We start from the raw sequence: 25,702 nt of genomic DNA, 5'->3' as shown, positions 1-25,702 counted from the left end.
AGGTCATTACGGTAGAAATGAATAGGATAGAAAAGAAATGAATAGGGTAGAAATGAAACATCGACGATTAAACGAAGAAGCGCGGAGAAAAGAGACTCAAATGCGTTGGACAGAAAAAAGAGCAAAAAAGAATAATCGAGGTGCAAATTCAGAAAATAAGGAAAGTAATTATCAGCCTGGAACAAGTGGAATTGAAAAAAAGCACGTCAAATCCGGCTCAGAATTAAATGACAGTGAGTAAAAGACAAAGTAGAACTTCATAAAGACGTTTACAAACGTTGACGCTAAACACATGCAGAGCAGGTTAGAGACTATAAAACCAGTGAAATTAGAAAGGCTCAAAAAAAAAAAAAAAAAAACGTTGGCGCTATACACATGTGGAGAAAGTTAAAGGATATGAAAGTAGGAAAATTAGAAAATATGAAAATGTAAAGATCGCAGTATAGCGCAAACAAACAAACTGCCTCATTTAACTATGTACCAATCTAACTTTGGTTTTGCACAATAATTACTACACTATTGCACGTTGACACTTAATTCTAATTTATTCACGTAATTTTACTTATTTATTATGTTCTACTATACTGTTATCTTTCGATCTATGACTTTTTGTTAATCTAACTGATATTCTTCTAACTTTGCACAGTTTTTGATAAGCGGATCAGGATGCATTTCACTGCATGTTGTCCTTTATAACTATGCATGTGACAAATAAAGAATCTTGAGAATTTCAAAAACGGAGTTTACCGCACATGCATTTATTGGTTACTTTGTTAATGTATATTTATCTGTCTGCTTATTTAAAAAGCTAAATTTACACCAGGAGTCAAAAACGTTCTGTCTAGCCCTTGTACAAAAACCTAGACAAAAGCTGGGGTATCACCTTGGTAACTCCATGTACTTTTGGAACTGTGAGAGGAAAATAGCAGGACTTTACAGACAGGAGTCCAATGCAGAACTCTACTTACTTTGTTACTTTGTAAAAAAAAAAATTATTAAATGCTGATGATGTCGATCGTTTTGTCTGTGATGAAATTCCAAACAGAGAAACCTATCCTGACCTCATTAAAAAGATTCAGCGTATTGGGACTCACAAGATTACAAATATTGTTTTTACAGAAGTTCTGAAATAAAAGTGAAACTAATGAAATAGCAACAATTCAAAGAAAAAAAAATCTTCAAAGTGTGTATCCGGAAAACCAAATACGGGGGTTGGCGAGCGAAGCGAACAGGGGGCGAAGCCTTATCTCTTGTATGCACTCCCATATTAAAAGCCACCATTCCAACACTGATACCTGTTTAACAGGTTCATACTGGTTACAAGTTATTCCCTCACTTGAACTTAATATTGTACGCTTGTTAACTACCTACTGTGGTTGGGTGGACTTTCTTCCTGGTGCATGTTAAGTATAATAAAAAGCATATAAAGGTGGAACGATACAAATTCAAAAGCAGTACTATATGCACATAGGATTTGGGTCAGACTCCTGGTCTATTCGCTGTCTGTCTGCAGCTGCTCTGTTTCTCAGGTTTGTGCTTTTGCTTTATTTTTACCTTTATTTCTTTTAATCATAATTCACCCTGTTATACTTTGTGGCACACTTAATATTAAACATTAGTTTAGATAGGTAGATAGATATATACTTTATTAGTCCCAAGTTTTTTAAAATAGATGTTTTAGTTTACCATCTGTAACATTCTATTCAAAAATAACTTTGGGAGGCTAATGAAAAATTAACATGAAGTGGATTCTATGTGCTCCCTTCAGGATTTGGAAGTGACTTCTGGCTCTGGGAATAATGGCTAACCTATTCAGGACATTAAATACACAATTTGAGAAAAGCATTCAGCGGTGGAAATTGGAAATTGAAAGAAAAATTAAAGAGGTAAGAGCTGCCACTACTGCATGAGATTTGAATTTTACTATTTATAAGTTATTAAATTAAACTATTATGTATAATAATGTGTGTTAGAAACTACACATGGATGCTGCAGACAGTGGGATTGTTAATTTTGCTGCTTCACGACTCCAGATTCCTGGGTTTGAAACCCAGCAGGCCTATATGATGTTCACACATTCCTTCAGTGATTTCCAAAGAGATGCACCCTAAATGAATTGACAACTCTTAATTTTGCAGCAGTTCGGTGCTATTATAAGGAGGTTGATACGAGTCCTGTTCTTATTTTAATTGCTTCTTTTCAACTTTTCCTCATTGACATTCTTGGCTTTATTATTGTATGTTCATTACTATAAATCCTGTCTTTTCTTGTTAAATGTAATAAACATTTTCCCACCCACTTGCTAAATATGAGAGAGTGTGGATAGAATGTATGTGCGTGTGTGTGTGCGTATGAGCAGGCCCTATGCTGCTGGGATAGGCTCTCTGCACCCACAACCCCGACTTGGGTACATTTAATAATAATACATAATAATACATTACATTTATATAGCGCTTTTCTCAGTACTCATTTACAATAACATTTACGGATAGAAATGTGCATTGTAATTAAATAACAAGAAAGGAAGTGTGGGTAGTGTGGTCTAGTGTCTACGTATATGACTCAACAAATCATATAAACCTACCAGTGCAGCAACTATACTGTAAGTGAATATCATTGTGATTTGTAAGTCACTTTGGAATAAAGGATCAGCTAAGTTAATGAGAAATACCATCCTTAATTAGCAATGTTTGCTAATTACTAGAATTGTGCATTCATTATGAACTTTGTGTGTAACAGATGCACTTCTTTAACAATATATTTTAACCACTATGGACTCTTCGTGGAATGTTCTAGGACTTTATGGATACAAGGCACATTTTGAAAATTGCAAGTACATTAATACTGTTTTAGATCGAGGTCACACTGCTCAACTTTGCGTCAGAGAACATGTCACACTTAACAGCTGCAGTTGCTGAATATCATTGCCTTTAAGATGTTATTTTACATGACCAGGAACTGCAGGGGATGACAGACTACACAACTCACTTACAAACTCTTAGCAGAGTTTCAGGTTTCCTAATGCAAGATGAGAGTACAATGAGGTTACTCTTACACATTTACACAATCATGTGAAATAAAGATGCAATGTGGAACGGACATTTGTGTTAGCTCCGAAGTTCAATGAGTCTGTCCTGTGTTTGCCTGAGCTATAACACCCATTTTCTTTTGCTTCTTGAGGTCATCATTGCTCTTCCTTCTTCTTAATCTTGTATATTTAATTCAGCCTTTCTCCATTTGGTGGCTTTGTATTTTTGTCTAAGCCCACACTGATTGTCAACTTTGGCTTTAGAACTTGTGACAAAATGAAACTTGTCCGATAGTCGCAAACCACTATGACTGAGAATTTCCTACACTACATGACTGGTAGTCTTAGACGCTCAATGTGACTGTTCACAACTTGCTAAGGTAATGTACTGTATATGAAGGTCAGTCAGTCATTGTCCATCCCACTATATCCTAACACAGGGTCACGGGGGTCTGCTGGAGCCAATCCCAGCCTGCACAGGGTGCAAGGCAAGAACAAATCCCCGGGCAGGGTGCCAGCCCACCGCAGGGCACACACACACACATACCAAGTACACACTAGGGACAATTTAGGATCGCCGATGCATCTAACCTGCATGTCTTTGGACTGTGGGAGGAAACCCACGCAGACACAGGGAGAACATGCAAACTCCACACAGGGAGGACCCGGGAAGCGAACCCAGGTCTCCTTACTGCGAGGCAGCAGTGCTACCCACTGGGCCACCGTGCCGCCCTATATGAAGGTTACAACAAAAAAAAATTACTGGAAAAGTTTTGTAATGAGGGCTTTAAACACTTAAGATATTTCTTACAGTACTGCCACCACCTGGGTATAACTATTATAATTGACTGACTTCTTAAAGGTAAACACAATCATTTAATCTTTCTACATGTAGGGAATCCTTACATTTCCAAGAGTCTCACTGAATTCTGTCAGGAATTTTGGGTGCTTTTATTTTTTCTTTTGGTTAACACTCATACCAATGGGAGTTGGAATTAATGATGTTTTTTTTCTGATAACAGGCAGAACAGCCAAACTTTAAAGAAGTTGTAAACATTAGTTATGGTGACTTCCACGCCATGGGGATGAAGTATATCACTTTTGTTCGTCAGGTAAGCCCTTGTAATAGAATTTGTTCTCTCCTCAGCTGCAACTGTTCTTATTGTTTGACCTTTCTTCCAGATCTTGGCTGCAAGTGCCTACCCAGAGCTTCTAAAGAGTCGGCAGCTACCTGTGGATGTTGAGCAGAGAATTGTTCAGTTCTTCAAAGACTGGGGAAAACAGAGTATAGGTAATGACGTTAATCACTCTAACTGAGGTGTATGTTTAATTCAGACCAACTTCTGGCTTCTCTGTTGTCAGTTAAGCACAACTGAATCAAAGGCACTCAGTTGAAAAATACTGGACCGGAAAAATACAGGACTTATGGTGTAACTTGTAAAGGGTCAGGTGAAAGCCAAGAAATAGGCACACAGTTTCATTCTAGACATACTGAAAACCTTTACTTCAGTAAAGTATTGGACCATAATACTGTTTCCCTAATTTTGCGTAACAGAGTGGTGCTTGTTCTTTTAAAGCAGTTAGATACGCGTAAGGCAGATTAGAATGTAATAATAAATACCTACTATTTTTGCAACTGTATGAACAAAATCCATCCTCAATTAACAGAGTAGTGACAAACTCTTATTTGCAAAGTAATCACTGGAGCAATTTTTTAGTCTTACACAAAGTGCCCATCAGATACTCTCATTCCCTAGGAGTCCCAGGACAGCAAAAGGCATTCCCCTTGTCAACCTTCATGGACAGGACTGGCAGACTTGTTACTTAATGGATTCTTCTGGCCATCTTCATGTTGACACAGCGTTGAGGCATGTTAAATTCACGTACCCCTTCGAAGTGATCTCCTGTGTGCTCTCACCTCATGTCGTATAAATTGGTAGAGCAAACTGACTTTTGGAGGAAGGATAAAATAAAAGAAACTAATAACCAGAACATCTGAGGCCATCCCATAATGTCCTCTATCTGCTGTCTGAGTCCTAGCTGCTAGTAAAAGGACCAGGCATCCCAATTACTAGGAGTCTACCATGTATAGTACATCCAAAGGACATATCTTGGACTTGATTTGCTGTTCTGGAGTTACCCCGCTTGATTGTACTGCAGATGAACTCCACATAACTGATCATTTTCTTATTTCATTCAATGTTAAACTTATACTTTCCAATACTAAGCTTTCCTGTCTCGTGTCTTTCCGTAATCCATCCATCCATTTTCCAACCCGCTGAATCCGAACACAGGGTCACGGGGGTCTGTTGGAGCCAATCAAAGCCAACACAGGGCACAAGGCAGGAACCAATCCCGGGCAGGGTGCCAACCCACCGCAGGACACACACACAAACACACCCACACACCAAGCATAAACTAGGGCTAATTTAGAATCGCCAATCCACCTAACCAGCACGTCTTTGGACTGTGGAAGGAAACCGGAGTGCCCGGAGGAAACCCACGAAGACATGGGGAGAACATGCAAACTCCACGCAGGGAGGGCCCGGGAAGCGAACCCAGGTCCCCAGGTCTCCCAACTGCGAGGCAGCAGCGCTACCCACTGTGCCATCGTGCCGCCCTCTTTCCATAATATTAAGAATATTAACTTAGACTCTCTTTCCTCTAGTATTGATTCCCTTATGGACATTCATAATTTTTTCCACTCCTGAAGAACTGGTCTCACACTATAACACTGGACTTAGTGGTATTCTTAACTCTGTTGCTCCATTAAAAACTAGATCTGTCTCTTTCTCCTTTTCTGCTCCCTGGTTCACGCCTGAACTTCGGCTTTTGAAAGCCAAAGGCCGGCAACTTGAACGGTTGTATAAAAAAAACTGGACTCTTTGTTCAAAAAGAGGTGTACAAAAACCATATACTTTATTACAAGGACTGTATTGCCCAAACTAAATCTAACTATTATACTCACATTATTTCTTCCAGTGAAGGCAACACCAAGTCATTGATTTCACTGCTTAATAATATCACACAACCCCCGGATTCTTTACCGTCTCACCTTTACTCAGCTGATTTTTGCAATTCCCTTATGTCCTTTTTTAATGAAAAAATCCAGAAGATTCATCAGTCTCTCGGTACGGATTCCTCCAGTACTTCATTTGAATTTCACCCACCAACTCACTCATTTTCCTCTTTTCAGCTTCGTACTTTCTCACAAATCTCAGATCTTGTCTGTAAGTCTAAACCATCCACCTGTCAACTGGACCCCCTCCCTACAGTTCTGGTCAAAGCCTGCCTCCCCTCTCTGGTCCCCCTTATCTCTGCTATAATCCACTCTTCTCTCACTACTGGTACTGTTCCTTCATCTTTTAAAACTGCTGCATTAACCCCAATACTGAAAAAACCTGGTGCTGATCCGACTAATTTCAATAATTTTCGTACTGCTGTATTTCTAATCTACCCTTCATTTCCAAAATTCTTGATAAAATAGTGGCTATTCAACTTCATTCTCATTTATCTCAAAATAATCGGTATGAACAGTTCCAGTCTGGTTTTCATCCCCTCCACATTACAGAAACAGCACTTATAAAAATGACTAACGACCTCCTTATGGCTGCTGACTCTGGTCTAATTACTATTCTCATCCTCCTTGATCTGACTGCAGCCTTTGACACTATTTGTCATACCACTCTCCCTACTGTTTTATCTTCGATTGGCATTACCCACACTCCACTAGATTGGTTCAGATCCTACCTCTCAGGCCGCACTCAGTTTGTTCAGCTTAAAACTTTCACATCCCAACCCACTGCTGTTACTTCAGGTGGGCTCTGTCCTGGGGCCCCTCTTTTTCATTATTTACCTCCTTCCCCTTGGTAATATCTTTCGTAAATATAACATTAGCTTCCACTGTTATGCTGATGACACCCAGCTCTGTCTCACTAGCAAACCTACTGTTTCCTCTCCACCCTCATCACTTATTGATTGCATAGCAGAAATCAAATCCTGGTTTTCTTCAAATTTTCTTAAATTAAATGGTGACAAAACTGAGGTTCTCCTCATTGGTACAAAATCAACATTATCCAAAACTGATCATTTTTCATTTGTTATTGATAATTCCTCTGTCTCCCCTTCCCCACAGGTGTCATCCTTGACAGTACTTTATCCTTTCAGTCCCACATCAATAACATCTCCCGGTCTGCATATTTCCACTTGTGTAACATTAATCGTATTCGCCCCTCCCTCACTCCCCACACCACTCCTTTCCCTGTTCATAGCCTTGTCACTTCTCGTCTGGATTATTGCAATTCCCTTTTCTTTGGTATTTCTCGCAAATCTGTTTATAAGCTTCAACTGGTCCAGAATTCAGCTGCCCACATCATTATTAGAACCCCCTCTATTCACCATATCACTCCCATCTTGCAGCAGCTTTACTGGCTTCCAGTTAAGTTCCACATTCAATTCAAAATCCTTCTGTTAACGTTTAAGGCTCTCCACAACCTTGTCCCTTCATATTTGTCTGACCTCCTCCATGTTGCCATTCCCTCCCGTACCCATAGATCCTCTTCCTCCATCCACTTGACTGTCCCCTTTGTCTGTTTTACAACCATGGGGAGCAGAGCATTCAGTTGCTGTGCTCCCCAGATCTGGAACTCACTACCATGTGAGCTTAGAAATATTGAATCATTTTCACTTTTCAAATCTAAACTTAAAACTCATTTGTTTAAGACTGCTTTTTCTCTTTGATTACAATTGCTCTGTCTGATTTTAATTTCTGTATTTTAGTTTTGTTTATAATGTTTGTTTTATCTATTGTTCGGTGTCCCTGAGTGTTTAGAAAGGCACCTACAAATAAATAAAATGTATTATTATTATTATTATTATTATTACTAAGCTTTAAAAGAGTGTTCTGCACAAGGCATACCACCTCATAATGGTGGCAACCCAATTTCATTGGTACGGTTACAATTGTAACTAACACCACTGGTCTCCCAGCTACTGTTTGCTTGACATGAAAGTATTAATACTGTAGTTCGTTTTTTTAACCTTACACATTGTAAATACTGAAATGCCATTTAAGCACTACAACAAACAACAGTGCAAAAAAAAAAATATTCTCAATTACCATTCATTTTGGGAGGGACATGCACCATATTTGGTAAATTACTCGGTGTATCTGATTTGGGTCCTTTACAAGTGTTTATTCAAGTACATTCTACAATGGACTAACATCCACTCAGTATCCTCCCCGGATTAACTGGATTCAGTAAATAGGTGAATAAGTGAACACTTTGGTTGTGTTTGTGATTCTTAAACTTTGGCAGTTGAATTTTCCAGTCTGTTGCATTGGTCTGGTATTACAGTAAATGATCGACTCCTACTAGTCAATCTTGAAACTGTATTACACTTGATCTTTCTCACAGGATGTTACAGTGAAGATTTTGGCATCAGCTGTGTCCGAAGAAATGTGGCACGGTTTATTGAAGAGCGTGATGGTGGAATAGCTTGCGATAGAGAGAATATCTACATAACAAATGGAGCTACAAATGGTTTACAGGTTCAGTATACTAAAAAAGGCTTCATCTTTCAGTCATTCAGTAAGCGACATTTGGTGTTGGCTTCTGTCTGATTTAGCATTCCATTCATTTTCAGTCTCAGCTTTGGCTTCTGTTTTCATCTAATATTTAATGATTGGCTAGGGCCCCCTTTCCATTTTCCTTGCATTGTTTTATTTGTATTTTCTCTGCTGAAAGTAATAATTTTTTCTTGTCCTTTATACTTTAAACACACTGCTGACTGAGAATGTCAAATTAACCAAAAAATAAGATTGGGTATTCAGATTAAAAATAAGTAAATGTTCGAATATACCTGAATTTTAGGTTAATGACTCTAGGGCAGGGGTCTCCAACTCCAGTCCTGGAGAGCTACAGTGGCTGCAGGTTTTCATTCTAACTCTTTTCTAAATTAGTGACCAGTTTTTACTGCTAATTAACTATTTCCATCCATTATCCAACCGGCTAAATCCTAACACAGGGTCATGGGGGTCTGCGGGAGCCAATCCCAGCCAACACAGGGCACAAGGCAGGAACAAATCCTGGGCAGGTTGCCAGCCCACCGCAGGGCACACACACACACACACACACCAAGCACACTCTAGAGACAATTTAGGATCGCCAATGCACCTAACCTGCATGTCTTTGGACTGTGGGAGGAAACCAGAGCACCCAGAGGAAGTCCACGCAGACACGGGGAGAACATGCAAACTCCACGCAGGGAGGACCCGGGGAGCGAACCCAGGTCTATTTACTGCAAGGCAATTAATTATTTCCCTTTATTTTAATTGACTTTTCTTGAGACTGTGACCGCTAAATTGATTCTTTTTTCCTTAAACAGCACCTAAACATAAATTTGATGTGAAGTGAGCCAACAGATGACCAACTAAGTCAGGGCCTCAAACTCCAACCAACTTCACTTCATTCACTTTCTTAATTTGAAGCCAATTCTCGTTGCAAATTAAACCCGTTATTTAATTCCATGGCGCTCATTCTGCCATGGCAGACATTTCCAAAGCTGTTGATTTTCTTTTTTCTTTCTGGAACTGAGCAGATCATCATTACTGAGGCCTTTACCTTGCTTTATTTTCAGTTATTGTGTGATGGACGCAGGTTGTTGTGTATGTGTTGGTACATTTTATGCCTTAATATTGTTTGATTGCTAATTAATTAAAAAAGAAATAATTAAAGGGTCTGAGTCTTAAGATGTGCATCAATTAAAATTAAGGCAAAGAGTTAATTAGTAGCAAAATCTGGTCACTAATTAAGAAAAGGGTTAGAATGAAAACCTGCACCCACAGTAGCTCTCCAGGGGCCTCATGTATAAACGGTGCGTACGCACAGAAATGTTGCGTACAAACATTTCCACGCTCAAATCGCGATGTATAAAACCTAAACTTGGCATAAAGCCACGCACATTTCCACGGTACCTCATACCCTGGCGTACGCAATTTCTCCGCTCGGTTTTGCAGACTGGCGGCACCCAGTGTCAAAGCAGTGCTACTGTTCCTGTGTGGTTACCCTTTCTTTCTTACACCCACATTCCTGACGCGGCTTTATAAATACACTGAAATTAACTGCATATTGTTTATTAGTGTAATGCATCTGATCGTAATTAACCTGTAACAATATAATGGTCCAGGGAATAGCCATAGTACTCCAAATACCATAACTGCTTTAGCGTTGGTAGTCTCACTGCACCTTCTTCTTCTTCTTCTTTCAGCTGCTCTCGTTAGGTGTTGCCACAGCAGATCATCTTTTTCCATATTACTCTCACTGCACCACTCGGAGTATTTATATCACTGTATCTGTGTGGGGAATCACAGCAGCAGCTGATCGGAAAGAGAATTATCGGTTACAGTTTCAAGCACACACTGCCTCAGTCACGGCAAAACACGTCAAAACCTTTCCTATACGGACCTCGCGTTTCAGGAACAATTTCATCCCAAGAACTATAAACGCACTCAATCAAGTGCTCCTTGTAGAACTGTTTGTACTTATAAGTACAATTACCCCACTGTAAACTTGCACTACAGTTATAATATTGCACTAACCTGCGCCACTTTATAAAGCGTGTATGATGACGATATCATTTTTAAGATGAAATAAGCAAAATATGTTGCTTATAGTATACAGATAAAACTTTAACTTCATTTAAATAATCTGTATTGTTAATAATTAAACATGTGAGGACACGGTGCCGCAGCGCTAGCTAGTTCACGGATAGCTCCTGCCTTGCACTGTATTATTGCTGGTGCTGACGCGACACTGGAAGGATAGACGGATAGAATAATTAAACATGTACTACGAAGATATTTCAATGTTCCTTAAAAGTTTTGAAGAATCAGCGTTCTAAGCTAACAGATGGCTTAACGTCTATTACAGAGCTGATTGTGTGGCGATTGGGTATTTGGAGAAAGAAAAGTAAGGACAGGAATTAGAGGTTAGTACGTTTGAAAGAGACAGTACTTCTGTAATAAATTATTTCATCGAAGGTCGCGCATGGCGCAGCAAGCCTCTTGCGTGAGATATGAACAATCACTGCGCCACCGTATTCCCATGTTTAATAACATGCTTTCATTCCTATCATCATGAAAAAGATATCACGTATACATCTCAGTATTTTAATTATTCAGAGAGCTGTAATATCACGAATGTAATGGATTCTGTGTCCTGTCAGAGAAAGAGAAAGAACGGAAGCACGTAATGATTCACACACGCTGATCGAGATTTATGTAGTGGAAGAACATGAAATTTTGCATACGCACAGATTCCTACATCTGGATTTTTCTGTGCGTACGCACATTTCTGCTTTTGTGCTTACGCCATGTTATAGTGTGAGTTCTACGCACAGCATTATACATGAGGCCGCAGGACTGGAGTTGGAGACCCCTGCTCTAGGGGTTGCATGTACGTTTGTAAGTTTTGTTTTTTATTCTGTTTGACTTAATACTCACAAGATGTCACCACTGGAGTTCTTATCACGTTATCATAGTGTGTAGCACTGGATTTTACTTTGGTGTTAGGACAGGAACACAGAGGGCAGTTTGCCCAGGCATTTGTTTGTGTCTGTCACGCATGCTTTTCCCATACTCAACACTCAGCACATGACACTGCTGTTTTTCTTCTTCTTCCTAAAAGCAGCCTCATCAATGCGCTTCATGCTCAGGAAATTTCACCACTGTTTTTTTCTTTCTGCCATGTCACTGTCTCGAGCAGGTTACTGTAAGGAAGATGCATACCTCAACAACTTTGCGGAGGTGGCCACTACTAAAATTTTTGCTTAACCAGTGTGCATCTCGTCTTAAACTTTTGATTAAAACCAAGATTAAGGTTCTATTCCCAATGGTTCACAAGTAATCACATGACAGACACAACCCTTAGCATTTATATACAAATAGATAGATAACTAGGTAATCATTCACAACAAAGGGTGATAGGGAAGTGTAAAAACAGATCTGTCAAATACAACAGCGTTGCATGATGTGGCAGGAGTAACAAAATTAGTGTGAGTTGTTTTACAATTGAATGTCACCTTTTGACTCTAAACAGCTGTGCAGTGGGACACCTTTAGAGGCAACTCTCTGCAACTTGCTATGATAAAATCCAAATGGTTTGATTTTCTCATAGCTAGTTGCTTGTCTTGGGGTTGGATGCAAGAGTTAACAGAAATTGAAGGCTTAACTGGAAATACAAGCCAAGAAACCACGAAGAGCAGACAGCTGCATGTCTTTAAAATGGTGACACTAGTGCCACACACAACTTGGACTTTCAGAGAACCCTAGATTGAGGAGTCTTCAGGGAGGTTTTTGCATATTCCCCCTTATGATGGGAACCCTCTGGAGGGTCAAACGTTATATTACAGATACAAGTCAAAGTTAACAGGAATCCCTAAGCTGGCCTAATGCAGATGTGGGTTTGAAAGGGACTTGCAATAGAGTGAATTCCTGTCCAGGACAGCTAACTGCTTTACTGGTGGTTGCTAATGGGTTAGGTTCTGAAAATGTTAACACAAACAGGGAACATGATAACAGAAAATTTAGGGAAGAATGGGTGAGTCAGTGTGTGATGAATGGATGAATAAATGGATGGCAGGATAGATGAATTAGCATATGGCTCAATGAATGGATGATTAAGTGAGTAGATGTGTGGATGAATTGATGAATGAGTAAACTGGTGGGCAAATAAGGATGAACCACCCACTTCTTTGTTACAGCAACACAAATACACACACACACACCTTTCCTCCCCCTGTACTAACTCTTGTCTTTCTTGTAGCTAATTCTCAGGTTATTTGAGTATGGAAAAGGACCGTCTCAGACTGGTGTGTTGGTGCCAGTTCCCTCCTACACTCGCTTCCGTTTAATGGTACTTGAAGCCGGTGGTGTCAATGTGCCTTACTACCTGAATGAGGGGCACAGCTGGGCACTGGACATGACAGAGATGAAGCGAGCCCTCAAGTGTGCTAGGGAGCACTGCAGCCCTAAAATTCTGTACCTCATTAATCCTGGGAATCCAACAGGTAAAAGATTTAAAGTCATTATTGAAATTTCACAAACCTTAATAACAGTGGTGTCAGATACATGCTAACTCCACACAAACACAGTCCCAACACGGGTTCACATGCAGACAGCAGTGTTATCCAACTGGCCACTGGGCTGCCCTTTTTTTCTGTAATAATAATTATTACATGCAAAAAGTTCATTGTGCAGGTACAATTCAATTAACTTTTATAAAACATAATGTCATTTATATTCAGTATAAAGAAGTTAATGCTCTGTGGGCAGCATTAATAATTATGTATTGCTGAGTCAGGGAAGTAGAACCCACTACAAGTATCTGGTCTGAGACAAGGAGATCAGAGAAACCTTTTCAATTAACTCACTTATTTATATTTTACCTCCCTTTAACATTCAATTACATGTAAACTAGCGATGTCACAAGAACCAACAGTTCAGTACAAAGTCGATGCCAAAGTTGCAAAAACGTAATGGTACTAACTTTTTTACAGTATCCGCAGTAACAAGTGAAAGTCAGTGCTGCACTCATGAATGACTGCAAGTAGACAAATTAATCTGGAAGGCACAATAATACATGAGAAGAACTGCATATGAAAATGGCTCCCAATGTTGATGATATAGCAGTGTATATATACCTATCAAAAAGAAAAACGGCAGAAGTCATGCCCGGAAATGCTTTGTTTTTGAGGCAGGAGAACTTCAGTTCATTATTGTAGGAATCATACTTATCATCCATCCATCCATCCATCCATTTTCCAACCCACTGAATCCGAACACAGGGTCACAGGGGTCTGCTGGAGCCAACTCCACGCAGGGAGGACCCGGGAAGCGAACCCAGGTCTCCTTACTGCGAGGCAGCAGTGCTACCACTGTGCCACTGTGCCGCCCTTACTGGTAAATATGGATATGCAAATGCTAAAGTTGTGACGTTCATTTGGTTTTGGAAGTCAACTAATGCTTGTTAGTATAACCACTAAAACAAGATGAACGTAGTGAAAACACATCTGTCATGTATTTAAAGGTGAATGTAAGGGAGCTTGTCAGTTACGCTACTGATCTTTTCCTAATTCTTTATTTTTAACAAAGGCTAAGAAATAAAGTCTGATCAGTTCTACATGAAAACAGCACAACAATGGGTGTTTCACAGGAAAAATCCCCTGTCTGTCTGTCTGTCTTCATGAATCAACTCAGCCCCAACTGGAACAAATCTATTGAGATTTGGCACACTTCTTCTTCAAAGAAATTGTACTGTATGAAGTTTTACAATTGCAAAATTTCCCCTTGAAAAGCTTTGGCGAATTTGGAAACTTACACATCTTAAACCGGGGAAACATTCTGTGCGACTTCAAACAGGAATTAGTTGACTGTTTCAATTTTACCTTAAGAGCAGTTGCTTGAACTTTGTATACTTTCCTTTTTTACTCATCTGACAGCTACTCATGCCAAATACACTTGAGTCAGACACTGGGCAGAGCGCATGGGCGCACACAAACAGCTGGCACAGCAACGCCCTTTTCCTGCTTTTTTTTATGAAATTTAACTAATAAGAGTACGAAAAATGCCATTTCTCTGAAAAGACATGGAAAGGAAACCAATTATGTAAGCTTATGTAAGACTGAAATAATTGAACAATATTGTCTGCAGATTATTATTCTAAAGAACTGGTGTTATCAACATGGAGCTCAATTGTGTTTGAACTAATTTGTTATATCTGATATAAGCATAGGGTGGGTTTCGAAATGGACTGTGGCATCAAGAGGAGGGAGGCTTCAGTGACTTAAGCCCATGATCTTTCAGTCCCAGATATACATGAAAAAATGTGGCAACACTTGGCAAGACCATGATCTTCATGCCCATGGTATATCGTTCTCAGTCATGTTATATAATAAATTAATTCCATTCCATGGTCTTACATAGTTATATAATTTTACTGAATTACTCTGTTTTAACTAATATTAATAGCTAGACTGGGAACTTGTTTCAGTTCCTTTTCTTCTTTCATAGGTAATATTGATACTGATTTTATGCAAATTATGGTCATTCTGCATTTTATGTAAGACTAATTATTGGATATGGCATACTGTTAAAAATGTTAGGTTTAAGAAAATTGAACAACAATTAGTCACAGACCCTCCACCACTAATACACATCAATCAATACCATTATCACATCACTTGAATTAAAGTCTGCTGTATATGAAAGGCATTGAGCCACCACAAGTCTCTTTGTGCTCCATTTTTAGCTCCATTGGAAAGTGCTGTTAAAAAGCACGTATTTAACGTAGTCTGCTAACACATGGACTTGCATTATTATCTCTAACTTTTGAATATGACTCATTGTTACAAAACTATTTTAAAAAAAAAATGACTCTTGGATGAAGTACATAAAAAATGTGAAATGCTCCAACTTGCATAACAGTTAACATAGTTGCAAAACCCACCTGAATATTACTGCATATGTACATTGTCTAACATGATAACAAGTCACCCCTGAAAAATGTGACGTCTCAAGGAAAGGGCCACTCACTTTAGCATTGAATTAAGAACAATATATAGAGAAACCACTCTCTTTTCTTTTACTGACAATTTAACAATAAATTCCACTATTTAGCACCACTGGGCCAGTCAATTTTATTATACTACAAAGAAAGAGTGTGTTCTTGTGATTCAGTTTCTCCAATAAACCTTTGCCTTGGTCTACTCACTTGTTTCAGTTTAGTTTCTCCCTCTCTTTCTCTAAAGCTGAAAGAAGAGGATTTGTCCAAACTCATATACACAGCATTTATGTATATTTGTGCGTTGTGTGCACCCACCTGTAGCCTTGCTAACTATTGCCCCGAGACACTCAACTAAAGCGTTTTGATATACAAAGCATGATTATTACAAAAATCTATAGTTTTGTAGGGGCACAGTCCACCTTTCAGGTGGGCTGGGTGATTATTTCTAAACAAATTGACTTTTTTAATTAGCTTACCATTTTGTTCATTTTCAATATGTATTATATACGGTATTTCCATGTCCTAAAAGTTTCTTCTGAAATGGTTCAATAGGAAAAAATATACGTCAGACCAATTGAAATAGTGGCATTTATTATCCCAGATAATCCCAGAAGCACTTGGTGTATGGAAAGAATTAAACATGACTGACAGTATACCAGTCCTTTGCAGGACTTAATCGCAAAACCAAGTAGAAAAGATTGTGCTGTGCGCAATCCAGTAACAGAAACTCATACTATAAATACAGTAAAGGATTAGTTTAGTTAGAATGCAGTTATTTGCTAGAGATAATACATGGAAACTGGGTGATCAGGTGGCTTAACAGTATAATAATTGTGTTTACACCTCAGATGTTAAAGGCTCAGTTAAGGGAAGGAAGGTAGGGGTGGATGTTATTTACTTCATAGCACATGAAGGACTAAACATTTGTGGTAATTGAAAAGTATTACTGACACAATTCTAGCATTCACTGTTAAAACAGGTGATCATTCACGGTTAACCACACTCACTGATACCAGTCAATCCACAAATATGCAGAGGAAACACACAAACACTGTCCTTGGCCCCCTGCTGTTTATCATTTATCTGCTTCCTTTGGGTGTCATTTTTCGTAAATGGAAGATAAACTTTCATTGTTACGCAGATGACACCCAGTTATATATTTCAACTTCACCATCTGCATCGCTTCCACCATCCTCACTTACTGATTGCCTTGCTGAGATCAAGTCTTGGTTATCTTCTAACTTCTTGCAGTTGAACTCTAATAAAACTGAGGTACTTCTTATGGGCACGAAATCTGCAATAGTGAAGGCATCAAAGATCTCAGTATTAATAGAAAACACATCTGTTACCTGTACAGATCAGATAAAAAGCCTTGGTGTAATTCTGGACAGCACGTTGTCTTTCCAGTCTCACATCAGTTCTGTTACTCGAGCAGCTTATTTTCACCTGCGAAACATTAATCGTTTGCATCCATTTTTGTCAAATCACTCTACTGCCATTTTAGTCAACAGTTTGGTCATCTCCCGCCTGGACTATTGCAACTCACTTCTCTTTGGTCTGCCCCAAAAGTTACTACATAAACTTCAACTTGTTCAAAATTCGGCTGCTCGTATAATTACTAAAACACCCTATTCTGATCACATTACATGTGTTATTCAGTAGCTTCATTTGCTGCCAATAAAGTTTAGGGTCAACTACAAAATTTTAGTCCTTACATATAAGGCCATTCATAATCTTGCCCCCACATATCTCTCACAGCTCCTACAAGTCACTAAACCCTCTCGTATGCTCAGATCCTCTTCTTCCATCAACTTAAATAATCCACCAGCACGTCTTGTTACGATGGGATATCGCGCATTTAGCAGATTGGCACCTTCCTTATGGAACTCATTACCTGCTTATCTTAGGAATATGACTACCCTTCACCAATTTCAGGCTAATCTTAAAACTTATCTGTTCAAAATTGCTTATTCACTGTAATTGTTATTGGTGTTTTATCTGATGTTTATTTGGATTTTAAATTTTCTAATCATTGAATGTTTATTTTTTAACCTGATTGTTCAGTGACCTTGTGTTTTTTGAAAGGCGCTCCAAATAAAATGTATTATTATTATTATTATTATTTTAAACACCATGCAGATTCTGGTGCTGTGAGACAGGAGCACAAGCCACTCTAATTATGTTAAAACATTTGTACTAGCCATCTGTTTCCAAACCCACCTATCTTGAGCAAGGTCATGGGAAAGCTGGAATCTATCCCAGCATGTTTTGGGTGCAAGGCATGAATAATGCTTGCACAGGGCACCAGTCCATCACAGGGTGAACACACACCAATTATGACCAATTATATAACACCAGTTCACCTAACCTGTGTGTTTTTGGACTGTGGGAGCAAACCAGACCACCCAGAGGAAGCCCACATTGACAAGGGGAGATCATGCAAACTCCATACAGGGAGTACCTAGGATGCAAAAACCCTATCTTCTTGTTGCAAGGCAAAACTATGAGCTATGAATCCATTCCACCCATATCTGTACTAAATTTACTAAATTTTAACTGGATTTAAACTAAATGTATACTTTTGGTTAGTGCTTGTCACTTGATTTCATGGTATGCATGTGCTTAATCTTTCCATCACTTTCCATCACTAGATGACCAAAGCATGCACATACACACAGTAGGCAATATCTTTGCGAAATAATGTAATCGTTTTGTGAAATAATGCAATCATTATTGTGAAATTACACACTTCTTTTGCAAAATAACACAAAAAATGTTATTTGAGCTGAATGTTAGAAAAATAGACCCAGCAGCAATCCCAAAGGATTTATATAGCACAACAAAAAGCAATTCAATGCTTAACAGTGAACTCAAACAAAAGGATAGGACAATGAATATGAAATAACTGTTATTTGTAGCATCACTACTCACTGACCTTATGATCTTGTTTAATTCAATATAAATGAGTGTCTTTAGGAGTTTTGCTTAAATTAAGCAAGTTACCTAACAGTCCTCTTTGTACTTCAGGACAGGTCATGAGCCGAAAGACTATGGAAGGCATCATCAAGTTTGCTGCCGAGGAGAAGCTATTTGTGGTTGCAGATGAGGTCATTTTATACATTTTCCTTTTTTTTTTTGTTGAACATACTATGTAGCAAAGAACCATACAGAAAATATTGCTGATGACAATATTTACTTGAACCGGGAATCATTCCCTTTATTTGGTTGGCTTCGATTTATATTCCATTTAATGCAATTTTCCATTTATGTTCTAACCTGCTTATCTTCAAGGTCATGGAGAGCCAGAGTGTTTCCTGGGCATAACAATAAATTGTATTTTTAAGGCACCTTTCACAAACACAACATCACTACACATAGTATTAATAAAAGGACAAAAAGACACAAAACCAACAATAAAGAATACTGTATAGCAGTATCACAAAATCCAACTGCGTATGGAGTAGTCATATCTCTCTATAATAAAAATAAATCCTGTGGGAGGGAATGACTAGGAGACGATATGTGATCTTCACGTTAAGATCACGGAAGACAAATAAAAGACCCGCGAGATGTAAGATAATGGCCACGGAGCATCTCACGGGGATATAGAACATGAGATTCTTGCAAGACATGCCCTACTTACAAGCAATATGAGAGCACAGCCAGCAAAAAAATAAGTAGTGTAAAAGGCACGCAGCATACACAGATCCAGGGGTCCCAGTGCATATAAAGCGTATAAAGGACAATATGTTATAAATGAAACATCGACGACTGAAAGATCACATTAGCGCAAACAAAAGGAAATTAATCATCAGCACCAGGTGTAATTGAAAAAATAGCAGGACAAAGCGAGGTCAGAAATAAAAGGCAAAGAGCAGAAAGCAAAGTCTCTTCGCCTTCACATCATTCAATGCACAAAACGTAGATTTACACAGTAATGGACCATACGCTACGAGAATCTGTGGTCCCGCAACAGTTAAAGCAATGACAAGTTTAATTTCAAAGAAAACATAATTCGGTCAGGTGTATATTTATGATCATGGAGAAGCAATCACAACGCGAGCAGCAGAGACACAAAGTGGCAAAAACGACAGTGGCCATATAGGCTTTAAAATGACTGAAGGGCAGCCCCCCCCTCACAACGTGAGTTGCGTTATACGTCCTGCAAGAAGGAGATTTAACCACACCTGGGGCCGGAAATAAAGGACAATTATTGTTTTTACAAAGTCACGAGAGACAAGGCAGTGAGCCATCATTTAAAGCAAGTCCACAGACATCTAACCTAGCAGTTGTTGGATTGCTTTTGGCAGACATGCATCATGTGCTCACAGCTCTTAAAACAATGACATACGACAAGCAGAACAGGCAGCTAGCCAGCAGCAGAAAGACAGCAAATGATCCGATGAAGTACAAGTATTGTTTTTACAAAAGTAAAAGTGAAAATAATGCATATGTAACAATTCCCATGAAAATAACAATCTCTTTAAATTGTATATCCGGTAAACCAAACACGGGGGTGAGCGAGCGAAGCGAGCAGGGGGCGGAGCTCCCTAGTAGCGAAGAAAAAATAAAATCTACAGGGACTAAGAATTAGGACAATAAGAAATCCCATAGAAAAGAAAAGTTTTGAGTGGGAGCAACGTGGGAGACCAATACAGATATATGATGCCAGTTTATCACTGAGCACACTCATGCACACACTTACTTTTATAGGTGCAAGACAGCTAACCCACACCTGAAGTTTATTTCCAGTCAGTAACATATTTATTTTGAGATTCTCCTACACAAGACTAATGAGTTAAAAACAAAGCAAATCTACTTTGGATATACACAGCAGACCCGTCACTCAAACCAAATCTTAAAGAGGACATTTGGATTTCAATGTGCAGGCATTTGTCAATATGAACGTCCAACAGAATATGCATTTGATTCCTAATTATGTTTTGGCTTTGAGATTGATTGTAATAAAGCATTTAAGTCAAAAAAATTCAAATTAAACAAACAGCAGCAAAGGTTGGTAAGAAACTAATGCTAATATGGGCAGATATTCTATGCTCTATCAGGTGAACTTACATCAGCAGAACAGACCTTTTACTCGGAAGCCAAACTACAGTTAACCAAAGAATGGCACAAGGATATAAAAAGGCACAACCACCCCCCAACACACTTTCCCACAAAAAGACAATAACGATAAGTGTCTTTAGAAAGACCCAGAGGGGATGTAGTTTTAGTTTTTTTCATATTATTCCTTCCCAGTGCGTTCATATTTTTATCCATCCATCCATCCATCCATCCATCCATCCTCTTCCGCTTATCCGAGCTCGGGTCGTGGGGGCAGCAGCTTGAGCAGAGATGCCCAGACTTCCCTCTCCCCGGCCACTTCTTGTAGCTCTTCCGGGAGAATCCGGAGGCGTTCCCAGGCCAGTCGAGAGACATAGTCCCTCCAGTGTGTCCTGGGTCTTCCCCGGGGCCTCCTCCCGGTTGGACGTGCCCGGAACACCTCACCAGGGAGGCGTCCAGGAGGCATCCTGATCAGATGCCCGAGCCACCTCATCTGACTCCTCTCGATGCGGAGGAGCAGTGGCTCTACTCTGAGCCCCTCCCAGATGACTGAGCTTCTCACCCTATCTTTAAGGGAGAGCCCAGACACCCTGCAGAGAAAACTCATTTCAGCCGCTTGTATTCGCGATCTCGTTCTTTCGGTCACTACCCATAGCTCATGACCATAGGTGAGGGTAGGAGCATAGATCGACTGGTAAATTGAGAGTTTTGCCTTATGGCTCAGCTCCTTTTTCACCACGACAGACCGATGAAGAGCCCGCATCACTGTGGACGCCGCACCAATCCGCCTGTTGATCTCGCGCTCCATTCTTCCCTCACTTGTGAACATGACCCCGAGATACTTGAACTCCTCCACTTGGGGCAGGATCTCGCTGCCAACCCTGAGAGGGCATTCCACCCTTTTCCGGCTGAGGACCATGGTCTCGGATTTGGAGGTGCTGATTCCTGTCCCAGCCGCTTCACCCTCAGCTGCGAACCGATCCAGAGAGACCTGAAGATCACGGCCTGATGAAGCAAACAGGACAACATCATCTGCAAAAAGCAGTGACTCAATCCTGAATCCACCAAACCGGACCCCCTCAACACCCCGGCTGCGCCTAGACATTCTGTCCATATAAGTAAAATACTCAGTTTGTTTTTACCTGGCACCTTTTTAGTTACTCTAGGTTTCACAATCACAATATACAAAAATATCTGTCAGGCTTTGTTGAATTGCCCGCAGACTTAGTTTTTGAAGATTCATGGTTTTACATGGTTTTATGCATGAACCAAGAAGGCACAAATTTTACCTGTAGATATTTCATGTAGCATGAGTCTCCATCTTCCATCATTATATACTTTCCTGCCTATTCCAATGTTATCTGCAGGTATACCAAGATCAGGTTTTTGGGGACAACTGCAGTTTTCTTTCATTCAAGAAAGTCCTATTTGAGATGGGCTCAGAGTACCGAGACAATGTGGAGCTTGTGTCACTCAATTCTGTCTCCAAAGCCTACTTGGGGGAGTAAGTACTTAAATTTGTTGTTATTGATTAATTTACAATTGTCAATATAGGTTTGTATGTCTATCCATTCATCCTTCCATCCATCCATTTTCTAAACTTGTTTAACCAGAACAGGGAATCTAGAGTTTATCCCAGCAAACATCAGGCACAAAACAGGAACAATCCCTGGACAGGGTTCCAGTTCATCACAGGGTGAACACACTCACACACACACACAAGCATGGGGCCAATTTAGTATCATCAGGCCACTTACCCTGCATGTGTCTGGACAGTGGGAGGAAACCCATGTGAACAACATGAAAACACAACATAGGGAGCACCCAGGACTTGAACCCCACTCTTCTTATTGATACCACTGCTTCACTGTGGCATCAATGTGGGTGTGTGCATAAGTATGCCCTGAAATGGATTGACAATAATAAACCCTGGATGGCCTGTCTGCCATAAGACACACTAATTACTCTCACCCACAATCAATTAGAATATTAGAAAAACTGTGAGCAGGACCATTCAACCCAACAAGCTTGCACATCCTATTTACCTAAATTGTCTGAAATAGCATCAAACTGAGATTTGAAGGTCCCTAATGTCCTACTTTCTACCACACTATATAGTAATTAATTCCATGTGCCCATAGTTTTTTGCATGAAGAAAAACTTACATCTGCCATTAGCAAATCTTTGACAGTGTTGCCATGTTCTTGTTGTAGAATAATTTAAAGTAATAACTGGGATGTACTGTACTAATTCCTTTCATAATTCTAAACACTTCAATCATGTTCCCTCTTAATGTCCATTTGCTTAAACTGGAAATCTGCCATTAGCAAATTTTTGACAGTGTTGGCATGTTCTTGTTGTAGAATAATTTAAAGTAATAATTGGGATCTACTGTACTAATTCCTTTCATAATTCTAAACACTTCAATCATGTTCCCTCTTAATGTCCATTTGCTTAAACTGGAAATGTGTAGCATCTTCAATCTCTATTTTTAGCTCTTGCCTCTCAGGTCCAGAATCAGCCTAGTTGCTCTTCTCTGGACTTTCTCTAGCACTGCTATGTCTTTATTTAAACAAGGAAACCAAAACTGAATAATGTACTCCAGGTTTGGCCTCACTAGTGTGTTGTATAGTGTTGAATAACCTAATATCCTATTTTCCTTTTTTGATGGCTTCACTACACTGCCTGGATGCTGATAGCGGTAAATCCCCTATGACTCCTAGTTCTTCTCATAAGGGATACTTTCAAATTTCAAACCTCCCATTGTGTATTCAGATCTGGAGCTTTTACTTCCTACATGTAATACTATACATTTACTTACATTAAATTTCATCTGTCACAAAGCTGCCAAAACCTTTATACTGTTCAAGCTCCTAATTTAGATGATTATATTTAGTTGATTCCTCCCAGTTCGGTATCACCTACAAAATTAACCAACTTATTGATTATATTCTTGTCCTGATCATTTATGTATATTGAAAACAGCAGCAGCCCCAGCAATAATCCCTGAGGGACACCACTTTTAACATCACCTAATTCTAAAAAAAGGTTCCTGTACCATTACACTGTACTTCCTGTATTTCAGCTAATTGTGTACCCACCTGCAGACCGTGACTTGAATTCCCATTTCTTTTATTTTAATCATAATCCATCATATGGTACCTTATCAAAAGCCTCCTGAAAATCAAGATAAATAATGGCACATGCACCTCTCTTACAGTTTGCTTTTGTTCCTTCTTCATAGAATTCCAGCATACTAGTGAAACATGACCTTCCTTTTCTGAACCCATGCTATTTCCTAACAGACCAACTCTTGACATATGCTGCTCGGCCTTCTCCTTAATAATTGCTGGCCTAGAACTACTTGAATCATCCCAATCACCCCATTTATAAACAGGATAATAATTTCTAGCCCCTGGTCTTTAGGAACTCCCCCAGTGTGCAGAGACCTGGGGTTTGTATCTGTACTCTCTAACTTCCTTAAGATCTCAAGGGTAAACATTATCTGGTCCTGGTGATTTGTTAGATTTCAGCCTATGTAATCCATGGAGCTCTTCACTAAGTACCTCTTTAGTAGTTCCTGTTACTTTTGAGAACGTTATCAAGTTCTTCACATATATTAACTTCATTAAAGTGAAAGTTCGAACAATTCGCTATTTCACTGTATATACATTTTAGCTCACCTTTACCATTCCTATGCCCTGTCACCTTTTCCTTGAATGTTGTTTTACTACTAAAATATTTAAAGATTCTCTTTGGGTCACTTTTGCAATATTTGTATCCAACTGTGTTTTACCTTTACCGATTTGGGCAAGATTCCAGCTGAACAACATGATTAGTGTTTTGAGTTTTGCCCAAATTGAGTCAAGTTCTCTTACCCAAATGAACCTCAGTTTCTTGTTGCATCTGAGTAGCTGGTACAAAGGGGACTGAGCTAGATAGTGCAGTCAGTTCAGGTAAGTTTCCATTAGGAGGTCTTGGAACGAGTGGGCATAGTGGGTGAGGTAGTGGGGAGTGGAGAAGTTTATCTCTTCAGACGATTAGAACGGACAACTTGTAACTTGGTAGGTTCAAAAGGGCACCTTATACGATAAGTGACACCCAAGTCATCCCCAGAAGAACTCATACACTCCACAATTTCAAATGGTCCTTTCCAGTGAGGGGACAGTTTCTGACATGTAGACGTAGGGTCATGCGGCCAAACAAGATATCCCAGGGAGAATGGCTCATGTCTGACAAGGTGGTCATAAAAATGCTTCTGTTGTTTGTGAGCCAACTGGTTATTCCTAGCAACAGTGTGGAAAGCTACTTTGAATTTATTTCTCAGTTGGTTAACATAGCCAACAAGGGTCCCAGAAGCAATTGTAGCGGTTGTTGAGCCAGATGAAAACAGATGGTCAGCAGGCATTTGAGCCTCTCTACCATGAGAAAGAAATAAAGGTATATAGCCAGTGCCTAGAGTGTGTGCTGGTGTTGTACGCAAATGCCACAGAGTTCAGAAATTCATCCTATTCCCCTGAATGTTGCAGTAGGGCTCGTTTAGAGTCCGGTTGAATCTCTCTACTAGACTGTTACTTGTGGATGGTAAGGGCTGGTTTTGACTTTTTTTTAAACCTAGTAATTGTTACATGTAATAAATTAAATCTTATTCAAACTGCCAACCTTGATCTGTGAGCAGACGTTCTGGAATGTTCATGTTGAGTGATAAAGTTCTCAAAAAAACAGAGAGAAACTGTAGTAGTACATTGATCTAGTAAAGCATAGAGCTTTATAAACTTTGTGAAATAGTCTTGTATGACTAAAACATATCTATTACCACTTGAACTGAGTGGCAGTTCCGAAATGTCTGCTGGTACAATTTCAAAGGGTTTTATAGAGGTCACTATTTGGAGGGGTGCACAATAGCAAGAGACAGGTGAACAGCATGCTGCACAACTTGGACACTGCTCTCACCATTTCCGGATGTCACAGGCCATATAAGGCCAGTAACAAAAGCGATTTCATCTGTGTAAGGTTTCGTCAATGGCACAATGCCCAGATACTTTATTTA

The 25,702-nt window shown here is 39.5% G+C and overlaps 1 protein-coding gene across 5 annotated transcripts in view; it reads left to right on the top strand.

Annotated features, from left to right (window-relative positions):
* LOC114653992 (alanine aminotransferase 2-like) overlaps window positions 1–25,702 on the top strand; it is a 493,749-nt gene that overhangs the window by 449,732 nt on the left and 18,315 nt on the right. For all 5 annotated transcript variants that reach the window (XM_051929000.1, XM_051928999.1, XM_051928998.1 and 2 more), the window contains 7 exons: window positions 1,769–1,886; window positions 4,051–4,140; window positions 4,211–4,319; window positions 8,446–8,579; window positions 12,853–13,096; window positions 18,619–18,698; window positions 22,020–22,156. In XM_051929000.1, coding sequence (XP_051784960.1) covers window positions 1,800–1,886; window positions 4,051–4,140; window positions 4,211–4,319; window positions 8,446–8,579; window positions 12,853–13,096; window positions 18,619–18,698; window positions 22,020–22,156 — 881 coding nt within the window. In that variant the 5' untranslated portion in view covers window positions 1,769–1,799. The remainder of the gene's footprint in view (window positions 1–1,768; window positions 1,887–4,050; window positions 4,141–4,210; window positions 4,320–8,445; window positions 8,580–12,852; window positions 13,097–18,618; window positions 18,699–22,019; window positions 22,157–25,702) is intronic.

Source organism: Erpetoichthys calabaricus, chromosome 6 (genome assembly GCF_900747795.2).
Source record: "Erpetoichthys calabaricus chromosome 6, fErpCal1.3, whole genome shotgun sequence".
In the NCBI taxonomy this organism is placed as follows: domain Eukaryota; kingdom Metazoa; phylum Chordata; class Cladistia; order Polypteriformes; family Polypteridae; genus Erpetoichthys; species Erpetoichthys calabaricus.
The sequence above is the reverse complement of the archived record's forward strand: the minus strand, read 5'-3'. Positions and strand labels throughout refer to the sequence as shown.